The 18,441-nt window shown below is 37.1% G+C and overlaps 1 protein-coding gene across 1 annotated transcript in view; it reads left to right on the top strand.

Moving 5' to 3' along the window:
* LOC139575274 (protein unc-13 homolog C) overlaps nt 1-13,391 on the top strand; it is a 186,875-nt gene extending 173,484 nt beyond the window's left edge. The window contains exon 31 of the mRNA XM_071400233.1: nt 13,384-13,391. Coding sequence (XP_071256334.1) covers nt 13,384-13,391 — 8 coding nt within the window. The remainder of the gene's footprint in view (nt 1-13,383) is intronic.
* Nucleotides 13,392-18,441: the final 5,050 nt, after the last annotated feature.

The following is an 18,441-nucleotide window of genomic DNA, read 5'->3' as shown; positions in this document are numbered from 1 at the left end:
AAACTACACACATCATCAGATTATAATTTTATGATTCTAATCAATTTCATACAGTTATAAGGTTTCAGAGTGGAATTATTTTATCATTATCTTTCAACATATACATTATTTTATCAACTATCTAACACTGTACCACCACCAAATGTATTATATCATCCCTATCTAATACAGTACCACCAGCTCATGTCACGATCGTCGTCAGGGTGGAAATGACCGGACCAAGGTGCAGCGTGGTTAGCGTACATTTCTCTTTATTATGAATGTCGCCCACAAAACAAGAAACAACAGAAATGAACGTGAAGCTGACTCGGGCTATACAGGCCACTAACACAGACAACTACCCACAACTAAGGTGGAAAAACAGGCTGCCTAAGTATGATTCCCAATCAGAGACAACGATAGACAGCTGTCCCAAATTGAGAACCATACCCGGACAAAAACATAGAAACAGAAAACATAGAAATAAAGAAACTACAATGCCCATCCTAGTCACAACCTGGCATAACCAAAATAGATTAAAAAAAGCCTCTCTATGGCCAGGGCGTGACATCATGTATAAAAATCATCACTATCTAATACTGTACCACCACCACATGTATTATATCATCACTATCTAATACTGTACCACCACCACCACATGTATTATATCATCACTATCTAATACTGTACCACCACATGTATTATATCAACACTATCTAATACTGTACCACCACCACATGTATTATATCATCACTATCTAATACTGTACCACCACCACATGTATTATATCATCACTATCTAATACTGTACCACCACCACATGTATTATATCATCACTATCTAATACTGTACCACCACCACATGTATTATATCATCACTATCTAATACTGTACCACCACCACATGTATTATATCATCACTATCTAATACTGTACCACCACCACATGTATTATATCATCACTATCTAATACTGTACCACCACCACCACATGTATTATATCATCACTATCTAATACTGTACCCCCACCACATGTATTATATCATCACTATCTAATACTGTACCACCACCACATGTATTATATCATCACTATCTAATACTGTACCACCACCACCACATGTATTATATCAACACTATCTAATACTGTACCACCACCACATGTATTATATCATCACTATCTAATACTGTACCACCACCACATGTATTATATCATCACTATCTAATACTGTACCACCACCACCACATGTATTATGTCATCACTATCTAATACTGTACCACCACCACCACATGTATTATATCATCACTATCTAATACTGTACCACCACATGTATTATATCATCACTATCTAATACTGTACCACCACCACATGTATTATATCATCACTATCTAATACTGTACCACCACCACATGTATTATATCATCACTATCTAATACTGTACCACCACCACATGTATTATATCATCACTATCTAATACTGTACCACCACATGTATTATATCAACACTATCTAATACTGTACCACCACATGTATTATATCAACACCATCTAATACTGTACCACCACCACATGTATTATATCATCACTATCTAATACTGTACCACCACATGTATTATATCAACACTATCTAATACTGTACCACCACCACCACATGTATTATATCATCACTATCTAACACTGTACCACCACATGTATTATATCATCACTATCTAATACTGTACCACCACCACCACATGTATTATATCATCACTATCTAATACTGTACCACCACCACCACATGTATTATATCATCACTATCTAATACTGTACCACCACCACCACATGTATTATATCATCACTATCTAATACTGTACCACCACCACCACATGTATTATATCATCACTATCTAATACTGTACCACCACCACATGTATTATATCATCACTATCTAATACTGTACCACCACCACCACATGTATTATATCATCACTATCTAATACTGTACCACCACCACCACATGTATTATATCATCACTATCTAATACTGTACCACCACCACCACATGTATTATATCATCACTATCTAATACTGTACCACCACCACATGTATTATATCATCACTATCTAATACTGTACCACCACCACAATGTATTATATCATCACTATCTAATACTGTACCACCACCACATGTATTATATCAACACTATCTAATACTGTACCACCACCACCACATGTATTATATCAACACTATCTAATACTGTACCACCACCACATGTATTATATCATCACTATCTAATACTGTACCACCACCACGTGTATTATATCATCACTATCTAATACTGTACCACCACCACATGTATTATATCATCACTATCTAATACTGTACCACCACCACCACATGTATTATATCATCACTATCTAATACTGTACCACCACCACATGTATTATATCATCACTATCTAACACTGTACCACCACATGTATTATATCATCACTATCTAATACTGTACCACCACCACCACATGTATTATATCAACACTATCTAATACTGTACCACCACCACCACATGTATTATATCATCACTATCTAATACTGTACCACCACATGTATTATATCAACACTATCTAATACTGTACCACCACCACCACATGTATTATATCATCACTATCTAACACTGTACCACCACATGTATTATATCATCACTATCTAATACTGTACCACCACCACCACATGTATTATATCATCACTATCTAATACTGTACCACCACCACATGTATTATATCATCACTATCTAATACTGTACCACCACCACCACATGTATTATATCAACACTATCTAATACTGTACCACCACCACATGTATTATATCATCACTATCTAATACTGTACCACCACCACATGTATTATATCATCACTATCTAATACTGTACCACCACCACCACATGTATTATATCATCACTATCTAATACTGTACCACCACCACATGTATTATATCATCACTATCTAATACTGTACCACCACCACCACATGTATTATATCAACACTATCTAATACTGTACCACCACCACATGTATTATATCATCACTATCTAATACTGTACCACCACCACATGTATTATATCAACACTATCTAATACTGTACCACCACCACCACATGTATTATATCAACACTATCTAATACTGTACCACCACCACATGTATTATATCATCACTATCTAATACTGTACCACCACCACCACATGTATTATATCATCACTATCTAACACTGTACCACCACATGTATTATATCATCACTATCTAATACTGTACCACCACCACCACATGTATTATATCAACACTATCTAATACTGTACCACCACCACATGTATTATATCATCACTATCTAATACTGTACCACCACCACCACATGTATTATATCATCACTATCTAATACTGTACCACCACATGTATTATATCAACACTATCTAATACTGTACCACCACCACCACATGTATTATATCAACACTATCTAATACTGTACCACCACCACCACATGTATTATATCATCACTATCTAATACTGTACCACCACCACCACATGTATTATATCATCACTATCTAATACTGTACCACCACCACATGTATTATATCATCACTATCTAATACTGTACCACCACCACATGTATTATATCAACACTATCTAATACTGTACCACCACCACCACATGTATTATATCAACACTATCTAATACTGTACCACCACCACCACATGTATTATATCATCACTATCTAATACTGTACCACCACCACCACATGTATTATATCATCACTATCTAATACTGTACCACCACCACCACATGTATTATATCATCACTATCTAATACTGTACCACCACCACCACATGTATTATATCATCACTATCTAATACTGTACCACCACCACCACATGTATTATATCAACACTATCTAATACTGTACCACCACCACATGTATTATATCATCACTATCTAATACTGTACCACCACCACATGTATTATATCATCACTATCTAATACTGTACCACCACCACCACATGTATTATATCATCACTATCTAATACTGTACCACCACCACCACATGTATTATATCATCACTATCTAATACTGTACCACCACCACCACATGTATTATATCATCACTATCTAATACTGTACCACCACCACATGTATTATATCATCACTATCTAATACTGTACCACCACCACATGTATTATATCATCACTATCTAACACTGTACCACCACATGTATTATATCATCACTATCTAATACTGTACCACCACCACCACATGTATTATATCATCACTATCTAATACTGTACCACCACCACATGTATTATATCATCACTATCTAATACTGTACCACCACCACCACATGTATTATATCAACACTATCTAATACTGTACCACCACCACATGTATTATATCATCACTATCTAATACTGTACCACCACCACATGTATTATATCAACACTATCTAATACTGTACCACCACCACCACATGTATTATATCAACACTATCTAATACTGTACCACCACCACATGTATTATATCATCACTATCTAATACTGTACCACCACCACCACATGTATTATATCATCACTATCTAATACTGTACCACCACATGTATTATATCATCACTATCTAATACTGTACCACCACCACCACATGTATTATATCAACACTATCTAATACTGTACCACCACCACATGTATTATATCATCACTATCTAATACTGTACCACCACCACCACATGTATTATATCATCACTATCTAATACTGTACCACCACATGTATTATATCATCACTATCTAATACTGTACCACCACCACCACATGTATTATATCATCACTATCTAATACTGTACCACCACCACATGTATTATATCATCACTATCTAATACTGTACCACCACCACCACATGTATTATATCATCACTATCTAATACTGTACCACCACATGTATTATATCATCACTATCTAATACTGTACCACCACCACCACATGTATTATATCAACACTATCTAATACTGTACCACCACCACATGTATTATATCATCACTATCTAATACTGTACCACCACCACCACATGTATTATATCATACACTATCTAATACTGTACCACCACCACATGTATTATATCATCACTATCTAATACTGTACCACCACCACATGTATTATATCAACACTATCTAATACTGTACCACCACCACCACATGTATTATATCATCACTATCTAATACTGTACCACCACCACCACATGTATTATATCATCACTATCTAATACTGTACCACCACCACCACATGTATTATATCATCACTATCTAATACTGTACCACCACCACCACATGTATTATATCATCACTATCTAATACTGTACCACCACATGTATTATATCATCACTATCTAATACTGTACCACCACCACATGTATTATATCATCACTATCTAACACTGTACCACCACATGTATTATATCATCACTATCTAATACTGTACCACCACCACCACATGTATTATATCATCACTATCTAATACTGTACCACCACCACATGTATTATATCATCACTATCTAATACTGTACCACCACCACCACATGTATTATATCAACACTATCTAATACTGTACCACCACCACATGTATTATATCATCACTATCTAATACTGTACCACCACCACATGTATTATATCAACACTATCTAATACTGTACCACCACCACCACATGTATTATATCAACACTATCTAATACTGTACCACCACCACATGTATTATATCATCACTATCTAATACTGTACCACCACCACCACATGTATTATATCATCACTATCTAACACTGTACCACCACATGTATTATATCATCACTATCTAATACTGTACCACCACCACCACATGTATTATCTCAACACTATCTAATACTGTACCACCACCACATGTATTATATCATCACTATCTAATACTGTACCACCACCACCACATGTATTATATCATCACTATCTAATACTGTACCACCACATGTATTATATCAACACTATCTAATACTGTACCACCACCACCACATGTATTATATCAACACTATCTAATACTGTACCACCACCACCACATGTATTATATCATCACTATCTAATACTGTACCACCACCACCACATGTATTATATCATCACTATCTAATACTGTACCACCACATGTATTATATCATCACTATCTAATACTGTACCACCACCACATGTATTATATCAACACTATCTAATACTGTACCACCACCACATGTATTATATCAACACTATCTAATACTGTACCACCACCACCACATGTATTATATCAACACTATCTAATACTGTACCACCACCACCACATGTATTATATCATCACTATCTAATACTGTACCACCACCACCACATGTATTATATCATCACTATCTAATACTGTACCACCACCACATGTATTATATCATCACTATCTAATACTGTACCACCACCACATGTATTATATCATCACTATCTAATACTGTACCACCACCACATGTATTATATCATCACTATCTAATACTGTACCACCACCACCACATGTATTATATCATCACTATCTAATACTGTACCACCACCACCACATGTATTATATCATCACTATCTAATACTGTACCACCACATGTATTATATCATCACTATCTAATACTGTACCACCACCACCACATGTATTATATCATCACTATCTAATACTGTACCACCACCACATGTATTATATCATCACTATCTAATACTGTACCACCACCACATGTATTATATCATCACTATCTAACACTGTACCACCACATGTATTATATCATCACTATCTAATACTGTACCACCACCACCACATGTATTATATCATCACTATCTAATACTGTACCACCACCACATGTATTATATCATCACTATCTAATACTGTACCACCACCACCACATGTATTATATCAACACTATCTAATACTGTACCACCACCACATGTATTATATCATCACTATCTAATACTGTACCACCACCACATGTATTATATCAACACTATCTAATACTGTACCACCACCACCACATGTATTATATCAACACTATCTAATACTGTACCACCACCACATGTATTATATCATCACTATCTAATACTGTACCACCACCACCACATGTATTATATCATCACTATCTAATACTGTACCACCACCACATGTATTATATCATCACTATCTAATACTGTACCACCACCACCACATGTATTATATCAACACTATCTAATACTGTACCACCACCACATGTATTATATCATCACTATCTAATACTGTACCACCACCACCACATGTATTATATCATCACTATCTAATACTGTACCACCACCACCACATGTATTATATCATCACTATCTAATACTGTACCACCACCACCACATGTATTATATCATCACTATCTAATACTGTACCACCACCACCACATGTATTATATCATCACTATCTAATACTGTACCACCACCACCACATGTATTATATCATCACTATCTAATACTGTACCACCACATGTATTATATCATCACTATCTAATACTGTACCACCACCACATGTATTATATCATCACTATCTAATACTGTACCACCACCACATGTATTATATCAACACTATCTAATACTGTACCACCACCACCACATGTATTATATCAACACTATCTAATACTGTACCACCACCACATGTATTATATCATCACTATCTAATACTGTACCACCACCACCACATGTATTATATCATCACTATCTAATACTGTACCACCACCACATGTATTATATCATCACTATCTAATACTGTACCACCACCACCACATGTATTATATCATCACTATCTAATACTGTACCACCACCACCACATGTATTATATCATCACTATCTAATACTGTACCACCACCACATGTATTATATCATCACTATCTAATACTGTACCACCACCACCACATGTATTATATCATCACTATCTAATACTGTACCACCACCACCACATGTATTATATCATCACTATCTAATACTGTACCACCACCACCACATGTATTATATCATCACTATCTAATACTGTACCACCACCACCACATGTATTATATCATCACTATCTAATACTGTACCACCACCACCACATGTATTATATCATCACTATCTAATACTGTACCACCACATGTATTATATCATCACTATCTAATACTGTACCACCACCACCACATGTATTATATCAACACTATCTAATACTGTACCACCACCACATGTATTATATCATCACTATCTAATACTGTACCACCACCACCACATGTATTATATCAACACTATCTAATACTGTACCACCACCACATGTATTATATCATCACTATCTAATACTGTACCACCACCACCACATGTATTATATCATCACTATCTAATACTGTACCACCACCACATGTATTATATCATCACTATCTAATACTGTACCACCACCACCACATGTATTATATCAATCACTATCTAATACTGTACCACCACCACCACATGTATTATATCATCACTATCTAATACTGTACCACCACCACCACATGTATTATATCATCACTATCTAATACTGTACCACCACCACCACATGTATTATATCATCACTATCTAATACTGTACCACCACCACCACATGTATTATATCATCACTATCTAATACTGTACCACCACCACCACATGTATTATATCATCACTATCTAATACTGTACCACCACCACCACATGTATTATATCATCACTATCTAATACTGTACCACCACCACATGTATTATATCATCACTATCTAATACTGTACCACCACCACATGTATTATATCATCACTATCTAATACTGTACCACCACATGTATTATATCATCACTATCTAATACTGTACCACCACCACATGTATTATATCATCACTATCTAACACTGTACCACCACATGTATTATATCATCACTATCTAATACTGTACCACCACATGTATTATATCATCACTATCTAATACTGTACCACCACCACATGTATTATATCATCACTATCTAACACTGTACCACCACATGTATTATATCATCACTATCTAATACTGTACCACCACCACATGTATTATATCATCACTATCTAATACTGTACCACCACCACATGTATTATATCATCACTATCTAATACTGTACCACCACCACCACATGTATTATATCAACACTATCTAATACTGTACCACCACCACATGTATTATATCATCACTATCTAATACTGTACCACCACCACATGTATTATATCAACACTATCTAATACTGTACCACCACCACCACATGTATTATATCAACACTATCTAATACTGTACCACCACCACATGTATTATATCATCACTATCTAATACTGTACCACCACCACCACATGTATTATATCATCACTATCTAACACTGTACCACCACATGTATTATATCATCACTATCTAATACTGTACCACCACCACCACATGTATTATCTCAACACTATCTAATACTGTACCACCACCACATGTATTATATCATCACTATCTAATACTGTACCACCACCACCACATGTATTATATCATCACTATCTAATACTGTACCACCACATGTATTATATCAACACTATCTAATACTGTACCACCACATGTATTATATCAACACTATCTAATACTGTACCACCACCACCACATGTATTATATCATCACTATCTAATACTGTACCACCACCACCACATGTATTATATCATCACTATCTAATACTGTACCACCACCACCACATGTATTATATCATCACTATCTAATACTGTACCACCACCACATGTATTATATCAACACTATCTAATACTGTACCACCACCACATGTATTATATCAACACTATCTAATACTGTACCACCACCACCACATGTATTATATCAACACTATCTAATACTGTACCACCACCACCACATGTATTATATCATCACTATCTAATACTGTACCACCACCACCACATGTATTATATCATCACTATCTAATACTGTACCACCACCACATGTATTATATCATCACTATCTAATACTGTACCACCACCACCACATGTATTATATCATCACTATCTAACACTGTACCACCACCACCACATGTATTATATCATCACTATCTAATACTGTACCACCACATGTATTATATCATCACTATCTAATACTGTACCACCACCACATGTATTATATCATCACTATCTAATACTGTACCACCACCACCACATGTATTATATCATCACTATCTAATACTGTACCACCACCACCACATGTATTATATCAACACTATCTAATACTGTACCACCACCACCACATGTATTATATCAACACTATCTAATACTGTACCACCACCACATGTATTATATCATCACTATCTAATACTGTACCACCACCACATGTATTATATCATCACTATCTAATACTGTACCACCACATGTATTATATCATCACTATCTAATACTGTACCACCACCACCACATGTATTATATCATCACTATCTAATACTGTACCACCACCACCACATGTATTATATAATCAGTATCTAATACTGTACCACCACCACATGTATTATATCATCACTATCTAATACTGTACCACCACCACATGTATTATATCATCACTATCTAACACTGTACCACCACATGTATTATATCATCACTATCTAATACTGTACCACCACCACCACATGTATTATATCATCACTATCTAATACTGTACCACCACCACATGTATTATATCATCACTATCTAATACTGTACCACCACCACCACATGTATTATATCAACACTATCTAATACTGTACCACCACCACATGTATTATATCATCACTATCTAATACTGTACCACCACCACATGTATTATATCAACACTATCTAATACTGTACCACCACCACCACATGTATTATATCAACACTATCTAATACTGTACCACCACCACATGTATTATATCATCACTATCTAATACTGTACCACCACCACCACATGTATTATATCATCACTATCTAATACTGTACCACCACCACCACATGTATTATATCATCACTATCTAATACTGTACCACCACCACCACATGTATTATATCATCACTATCTAACACTGTACCACCACATGTATTATATCATCACTATCTAATACTGTACCACCACCACCACATGTATTATATCAACACTATCTAATACTGTACCACCACCACATGTATTATATCATCACTATCTAATACTGTACCACCACCACCACATGTATTATATCATCACTATCTAATACTGTACCACCACATGTATTATATCATCACTATCTAATACTGTACCACCACCACCACATGTATTATATCATCACTATCTAATACTGTACCACCACATGTATTATATCATCACTATCTAATACTGTACCACCACCACCACATGTATTATATCATCACTATCTAATACTGTACCACCACATGTATTATATCATCACTATCTAATACTGTACCACCACCACCACATGTATTATATCAACACTATCTAATACTGTACCACCACCACATGTATTATATCATCACTATCTAATACTGTACCACCACCACCACATGTATTATATCATCACTATCTAATACTGTACCACCACATGTATTATATCAACACTATCTAATACTGTACCACCACCACCACATGTATTATATCATCACTATCTAATACTGTACCACCACCACATGTATTATATCAACACTATCTAATACTGTACCACCACCACATGTATTATATCAACACTATCTAATACTGTACCACCACCACCACATGTATTATATCATCACTATCTAATACTGTACCACCACCACCACATGTATTATATCAACACTATCTAATACTGTACCACCACCACCACATGTATTATATCATCACTATCTAATACTGTACCACCACCACCACATGTATTATATCATCACTATCTAATACTGTACCACCACCACCACATGTATTATATCATCACTATCTAATACTGTACCACCACCACATGTATTATATCATCACTATCTAATACTGTACCACCACCACATGTATTATATCATCACTATCTAATACTGTACCACCACATGTATTATATCATCACTATCTAATACTGTACCACCACCACATGTATTATATCATCACTATCTAACACTGTACCACCACATGTATTATATCATCACTATCTAATACTGTACCACCACCACATGTATTATATCATCACTATCTAATACTGTACCACCACCACATGTATTATATCATCACTATCTAACACTGTACCACCACATGTATTATATCATCACTATCTAATACTGTACCATCACCACATGTATTATATCATAACTATCTAATACTGTACCACCACCACATGTATTATATCATCACTATCTAATACTGTACCACCACCACATGTATTATATCATCACTATCTAATACTGTACCATCACCACATGTATTATATCATCACTATCTAATACTGTACCACCACCACATGTATTATATCATCACTATCTAATACTGTACCACCACCACATGTATTATATCATCACTATCTAATACTGTACCACCACCACATGTATTATATCATCACTATCTAATACTGTACCACCACCACCACATGTATTATATCATAACTATCTAATACTGTACCACCACCACATGTTTATATCATCACTATCTAATACTGTACCACCACCACATGTATTATATCATCACTACCTAATACTGTACCACAACCAAGTATATGTTAAATGTTTCTGATGATTTATTCATACGTACTTTGGATGGTGCCCTCATTGATCGTGTCCCTGCTTATAAATATCTGGGCATCTGGATTGACGAAAAGCGAACAAAAAGAATGTTGATGAGTTAGTTAAGAAACTAGTAAATAAAATAGGCTTTGTCTATATGAACAGGTCCTGTCTTTAGTTAAATAGCAGAAAACAAATCATTCAGTCAATATTCATTCTGGTTATTGACTATGGTGATTTCATCTATATGACTATGGCGATACAGTCTATATTAATGCAGCTGCCACCCAATTGAAGCCATTGGACGCAGTTTATCATAGCGCATAGCGCTTTATTACAGGCAATAGGATCAGTACACATCATTGCATTTTGTATCAGAAAGTAGGCCGGCCCTCTTTGAAGTCTTGTAGATCGAAACATTGTGCTCTTTTTGTCTATAACTCTTGTTTAAACTTCCACCGTACTTTAGATCTTGGTTAACCTCCAGGTGTAGCCAGGCCAGGACTCAGTGATGAAGGATTAGATTCATGGATGGATTTATTAGATCATAAAAAATACAGATACGGCCAAAACATAGCAAAACTAGTAGCACATAATCAAGGGTAAAACTATAGTCATGAATTGTCATTAAATATTTCCATTGCGGTTCAGACCTGTTGTTTCCCCTCATCCTTTCTTTGTCTGTGGTCTTTACAGGCTCCTAAAACAGTGGGAGCCTTGGAAACAACAAACAAGAAAATGGGGGAGCTACTCTCACCGAGGAGCTGCTGTGAATGGCGATTATTGCTCTGCTCTTCATGAGTTTCTGCTGCAGTTGTAGTGGATGGCTGAGTTAGCATCACAAAGGGACATTGGCAGTGTCCCAAATTACAGCCGATTCTCTTAAAAGAACACTCCTTTGGAACTATAGTAGTACTGTAGAGGGAATAGGCTGCCATTTGGGAAACATGCTTTCTTTCCTGAGACTGGAAGTACTGTCGCCCTGGACGCAGAAATACCCAAACTAGGGTTGCTGATTTGCTGGTTTTGGTGTTGGTTTACTGATAGTTGCTTTATTCAGGAAAGTTTTACTTACTATGACTGTGAGATGTGTGTCACGTTCTGACCATAGTTCTTGTGTGTTTTGCTTGTTTTAGTGTTGGTCAGGACGTGAGCTGGGTGGGCATTCTATGTTGTGTGTCTAGTTTGTCTGTTTCTATGTTTGGCCTAATATGGTTCTCAATCAGAGGCAGGTGTTTTGTGTTGTCTCTGATTGGGAATCATATATAGGTGGCTTGTTTTGTGTTGGGGTTTGTGGGTGGTTGTTTCCTGTCTTTGTGTTTTCTCTGCACCAGATAGGGCTGTATCGGTTTGCCACATTTGTTATTTTGTATCGTTGTAAGTGTTCACTGTTTCGTTTTATTAAACATGTTGAGCACTGGCTACGCTGCGTGTTGGTCCGATCCCTGTTACACCCTCTCTTCTCGTGAAGAGAGGGAAGGCTGCCGTTACAATGTGGTTGTCGTGCCTGAATGAAGGCACTAACTCTATGTCACTCTGGATAACAGCGTCTGCTAAAATACTTAAATGTAAATGGTTGCAAAATTACAGTAACATTAAAAAAATTCCCTGGTTTTCCAGACATCCTGGTTGGATGATTCCCTGAATCAGGAACGAATATGCAGGAAATACAGAATCCTCCAACCAGGACTGGAATACCTGGTAAATTTAGGAGAGTTACCATAATTTTTTCAACCCTTGCCTAAACATACTGTCATGGTTGGGATGGCATGGGTTACTGTACTGTACATGATTAGATTCTCTGATGTTTAATCATCACATGAAAAGGAGAGCAGTAGGTCTCTACGGTATAGCCTGAGTACCAGTCTCTTTAGCTAACAAACTTTGGCAATGACAAGGATAACTAAAGGAGTGGAATGTTAGCTAAACTTTGGCAATGACAAAGTTCGCATTAGCAATCTCATTAGGATAAAGACCTCCTCCATTCCTGCCATTATTGAAAGAGATCGTGATACCTCACATCTCAAAATAGGGTTACTTAATGTTAGATCCCTCACTTCAAAGGCAGTTATAGTCAATGAACTAATCACTGATCATAATCTTGATGTGATTGGCCTGACTGAAACATGGCTTAAGCCTGATGAATTTACTGTGTTAAATGAGGCCTCACCTCCTGGTTACACTAGTGACCATATCCCCGTGCATCCCGCAAAGGCGGAGGTGTTGCTAACATTTACGATAGCAAATTTAAATTTACAAAAAAAAATATGACGTTTTTGTCTTTTGAGCTTCTAGTCATGAAATCTATGCAGCCTACTCAATCACTTTTTATAGCTACTGTTTACAGGCCTCCTGGGCCATATACAGCGTTCCTCTCTGAGTTCCCTGAATTCCTATCGGACCTTGTAGTCATAGCAGATCATATTCTAATTTTTGGTGATTTTAATATTCATATGGAGAAGTCCACAGACCCACTCCAAAAGGCTTTCGGAGCCATCATTGACTCAGTGGGTTTTGTCCAACATGTATCTGGACCTACTCACTGCCACAGTCATACTCTGGACCTAGTTTTGTCCCATGGAATAAATGTTGTAGATCTTAATGTTTTTCCTCATAATCCTGGACTATCGGACCACCATTTTATTACGTTTGCAATCGCAACAAATAATCTGCTCAGACCCCAACCAAGGAGCATCAAAAGTCGTGCTATAAATTCTCAGACAACACAAAAATTCCTTGATGCCCTTCCAGACTCCTTCTGCCTACCCAAGGACGTCAGAGGACAAAAATCAGTTAACCACCTAACTGAGGAACTCAATTTAACCTTGCGCAATACCCTAGATGCAGTTGCACCCCTAAAAACGAAAAACATTTGTCATAAGAAACTAGCTCCCTGGTATACAGAAAATACCCGAGCTCTGAAGCAAGCTTCCAGAAAATTGGAACGGAAATGGCGCCACACCAAACTGGAAGTCTTCCGACTAGCTTGGAAAGACAGTACCGTGCAGTATCGAAGAGCCCTCACTGCTGCTCGATCATCCTACTTTTCCAACTTAATTGAGGAAAATAAGAACAATCCAAAATTTATTTTTGATACTGTTGCAAAGCTAACTAAAAAGCAGCATTCCCCAAGAGAGGATGGCTTTCACTTCAGCAGTAATAAATTCATGAACTTCTTTGAGGAAAAGATCATGATCATTAGAAAGCAAATTACGGACTCCTCTTTAAATCTGCGTATTCCTCCAGGGCTTAGCTGTCCTGGATCTGCACAGCTCTGCCAGGACCTGGGATCGGGAGAGACACTTAAGTGTTTTAGTACTATACAGTGGGGCAAAAAAGTATTTAGTCAGCCACCAAATGTGAAAGTTCTCCCACTTAAAAAGATGAGAGAGGCCTGTAATTTTCATCATAGGTACACTTCAACTATGACAGACAAAATGAGAAAATAAATCTAGAAAATCACATTGTAGGATTATTTATGAATTTATTTGCAAATTATGGTGGAAAATAAGTATTTGGTCACCTACAAACAAGCAAGATTTCTGTCTCTCACAGACCTGTAACTTCTTCTTTAAGAGGCTCCTCTGTCCTCCACTCGTTACCTGTATTAATGGCACCTGTTTGAACTTGTTATCAGTATAAAAGACACCTGTCCACAATCTCAAACAGTCACACTCCAAACTCCACTAGGGCCAAGACCAAAGAGCTGTCAAAGGACACCAGAAACAAAATTGTAGACCTGCACCAGGCTGGGAAGGCTGAATCTGCAATAGGTAAGCAGCTTGGTTTGAAGAAATCAACTGTGGGAGCAATTATTAGGAAATGGAAGACATACAAGACCACTGATAATCTCCCTTGATCTGGGGCTCCACGCAAGATCTCACCCCGTGGGGTCAGAATGATCACAAGAACGGTGAGCAAAAATCCCAGAACCACACGGGGGGACCTAGTGAATGACCTGCAGAGAGCTGGGACCAAAGTAACAAAGCCTACCATCAGTAACACACTACGCCGCCAGGGACTCAAATCCTGCAGTGCCAGACGTGTCCCCCTGCTTAAGCCAGTACATGTCCAGGCCCGTCTGAAGTTTGCTAGAGAGCATTTGGATGATCCAGAAGAAGATTGGGAGAATGTCATATGGTCAGATGAAACCAAAATAGAACTTTTTGGTAAAAACGTAACTCGTCGTGTTTGGAGGACAAAGAATGCTGAGTTGCATCCAAAGAACACCATACCTACTGTGAAGCATGGGGGTGGAAACATCATGCTTTAGGGCTGTTTTTCTGCAAAGGGACCAGGACGACTGATCCGTGTAAAGGAAAGAATGAATGGGACCATGTATCGTGAGATTTTGAGTGAAAACCTCCTTCCATCAGAAAGGGCATTGAAGATGAAACGTGGCTGGGTCTTTCAGCATGACAATGATCCCAAACACACCGCCCGGGCAACGAAGGAGTGGCTTCGTAAGAAGCATTTCAAGGTCCTGGAGTGGCCTAGCCAGTCTCCAGATCTCAACCCCATAGAAAATCTTTGGAGGGAGTTGAAAGTCCGTGTTGCCCAGCAACAGCCCAGCAACAGCCCCAAAACATCACTGCTCTAGAGGAGATCTGCATGGAGGAATGGGACAAAATACCAGCAACAGTGTGTGAAAACCTTGTGAAGACTTACAGAAAACGTTTGACCTCTGTCATTGCCAACAAAGGGTATATAACAAAGTATTGAGATAAACTTTTGTTATTGACCAAATACTTATTTTCCACCATAATTTGCAAATAAATTCATAAAAAATCCTACAAAGTGATTTTCTGGATTTTGTTTTCTCATTTTGTCTGTCATAGTTGAAGTGTACCTATGATGAAAAGGACCACTATTGTTTTCACTATATATTTTACCTCTTGGGGATGTTATTCGAAAACATAATGTTAACTTTCACTGCTATGCGGATGACACACAGCTGTACATTTCAATGAAACATGGTGAAGCCCCAAAATTGCCCTCGCTAGAAGCCTGTGTTTCAGACATAAGGAAGTGGATGGCTGAAAACTTTCTACTTTTAAACTCCAACAAAACAGAGATGCTTGTTCTAGGTCCCAAGAAACAAAGAGATCTTCTGTTAAATCTGACAATTAATCTTGATGGTTGTAAAGTCGTCTCAAATAAAACTGTGAAGGACCTCGGCATTACTCTTGACCCTGATCTCTCTTTTGACGAACATATCAAGACTGTTTCAAGGATAGCTTTTTTCCATCTACGTAACATTGCAAAAATCAGAAATGTTCTGTCCAAAAATGATGCAGAAAAATTAATCCATGCATTTGTTACTTCTAGGTTAGACTACTGCAATGCTCTACTTTCCGGCTACCCAGATAAAGCACTAAATAAACTTCAGTTAGTGCTAAATACGGCTGCTAGAATCCTGACTAGAACCAAGAAATTTGATCATATTACTCCAGTGCTAGCTTCCCTACACTGGCTTCCTGTTAAGGCAAGGGCTGATTTCAAGGTTTTACTGTTAACCTATAAAGCGTTACATGGGCTTGCTCCTACCTATCTTTCCGAGTTGGTCCTGCCGTACATACCTACACGTACGCTACGGTCACAAGACGCAGGCCTCCTAATTGTCCCTAGAATTTCTAAGCAAACAGCTGGAGGCAGGGCTTTCTCCTATAGATCTCCATTTTTATGGACCGGTCTGCCTACCCATGTGAGAGACGCAGACTCGGTCTCAACCTTTAAGTCTTTACTGAAGACTTA

Source organism: Salvelinus alpinus, chromosome 5 (assembly GCF_045679555.1).
Source record: "Salvelinus alpinus chromosome 5, SLU_Salpinus.1, whole genome shotgun sequence".
Taxonomy (NCBI): domain Eukaryota; kingdom Metazoa; phylum Chordata; class Actinopteri; order Salmoniformes; family Salmonidae; genus Salvelinus; species Salvelinus alpinus.
The sequence above is the reverse complement of the archived record's forward strand: the minus strand, read 5'-3'. Positions and strand labels throughout refer to the sequence as shown.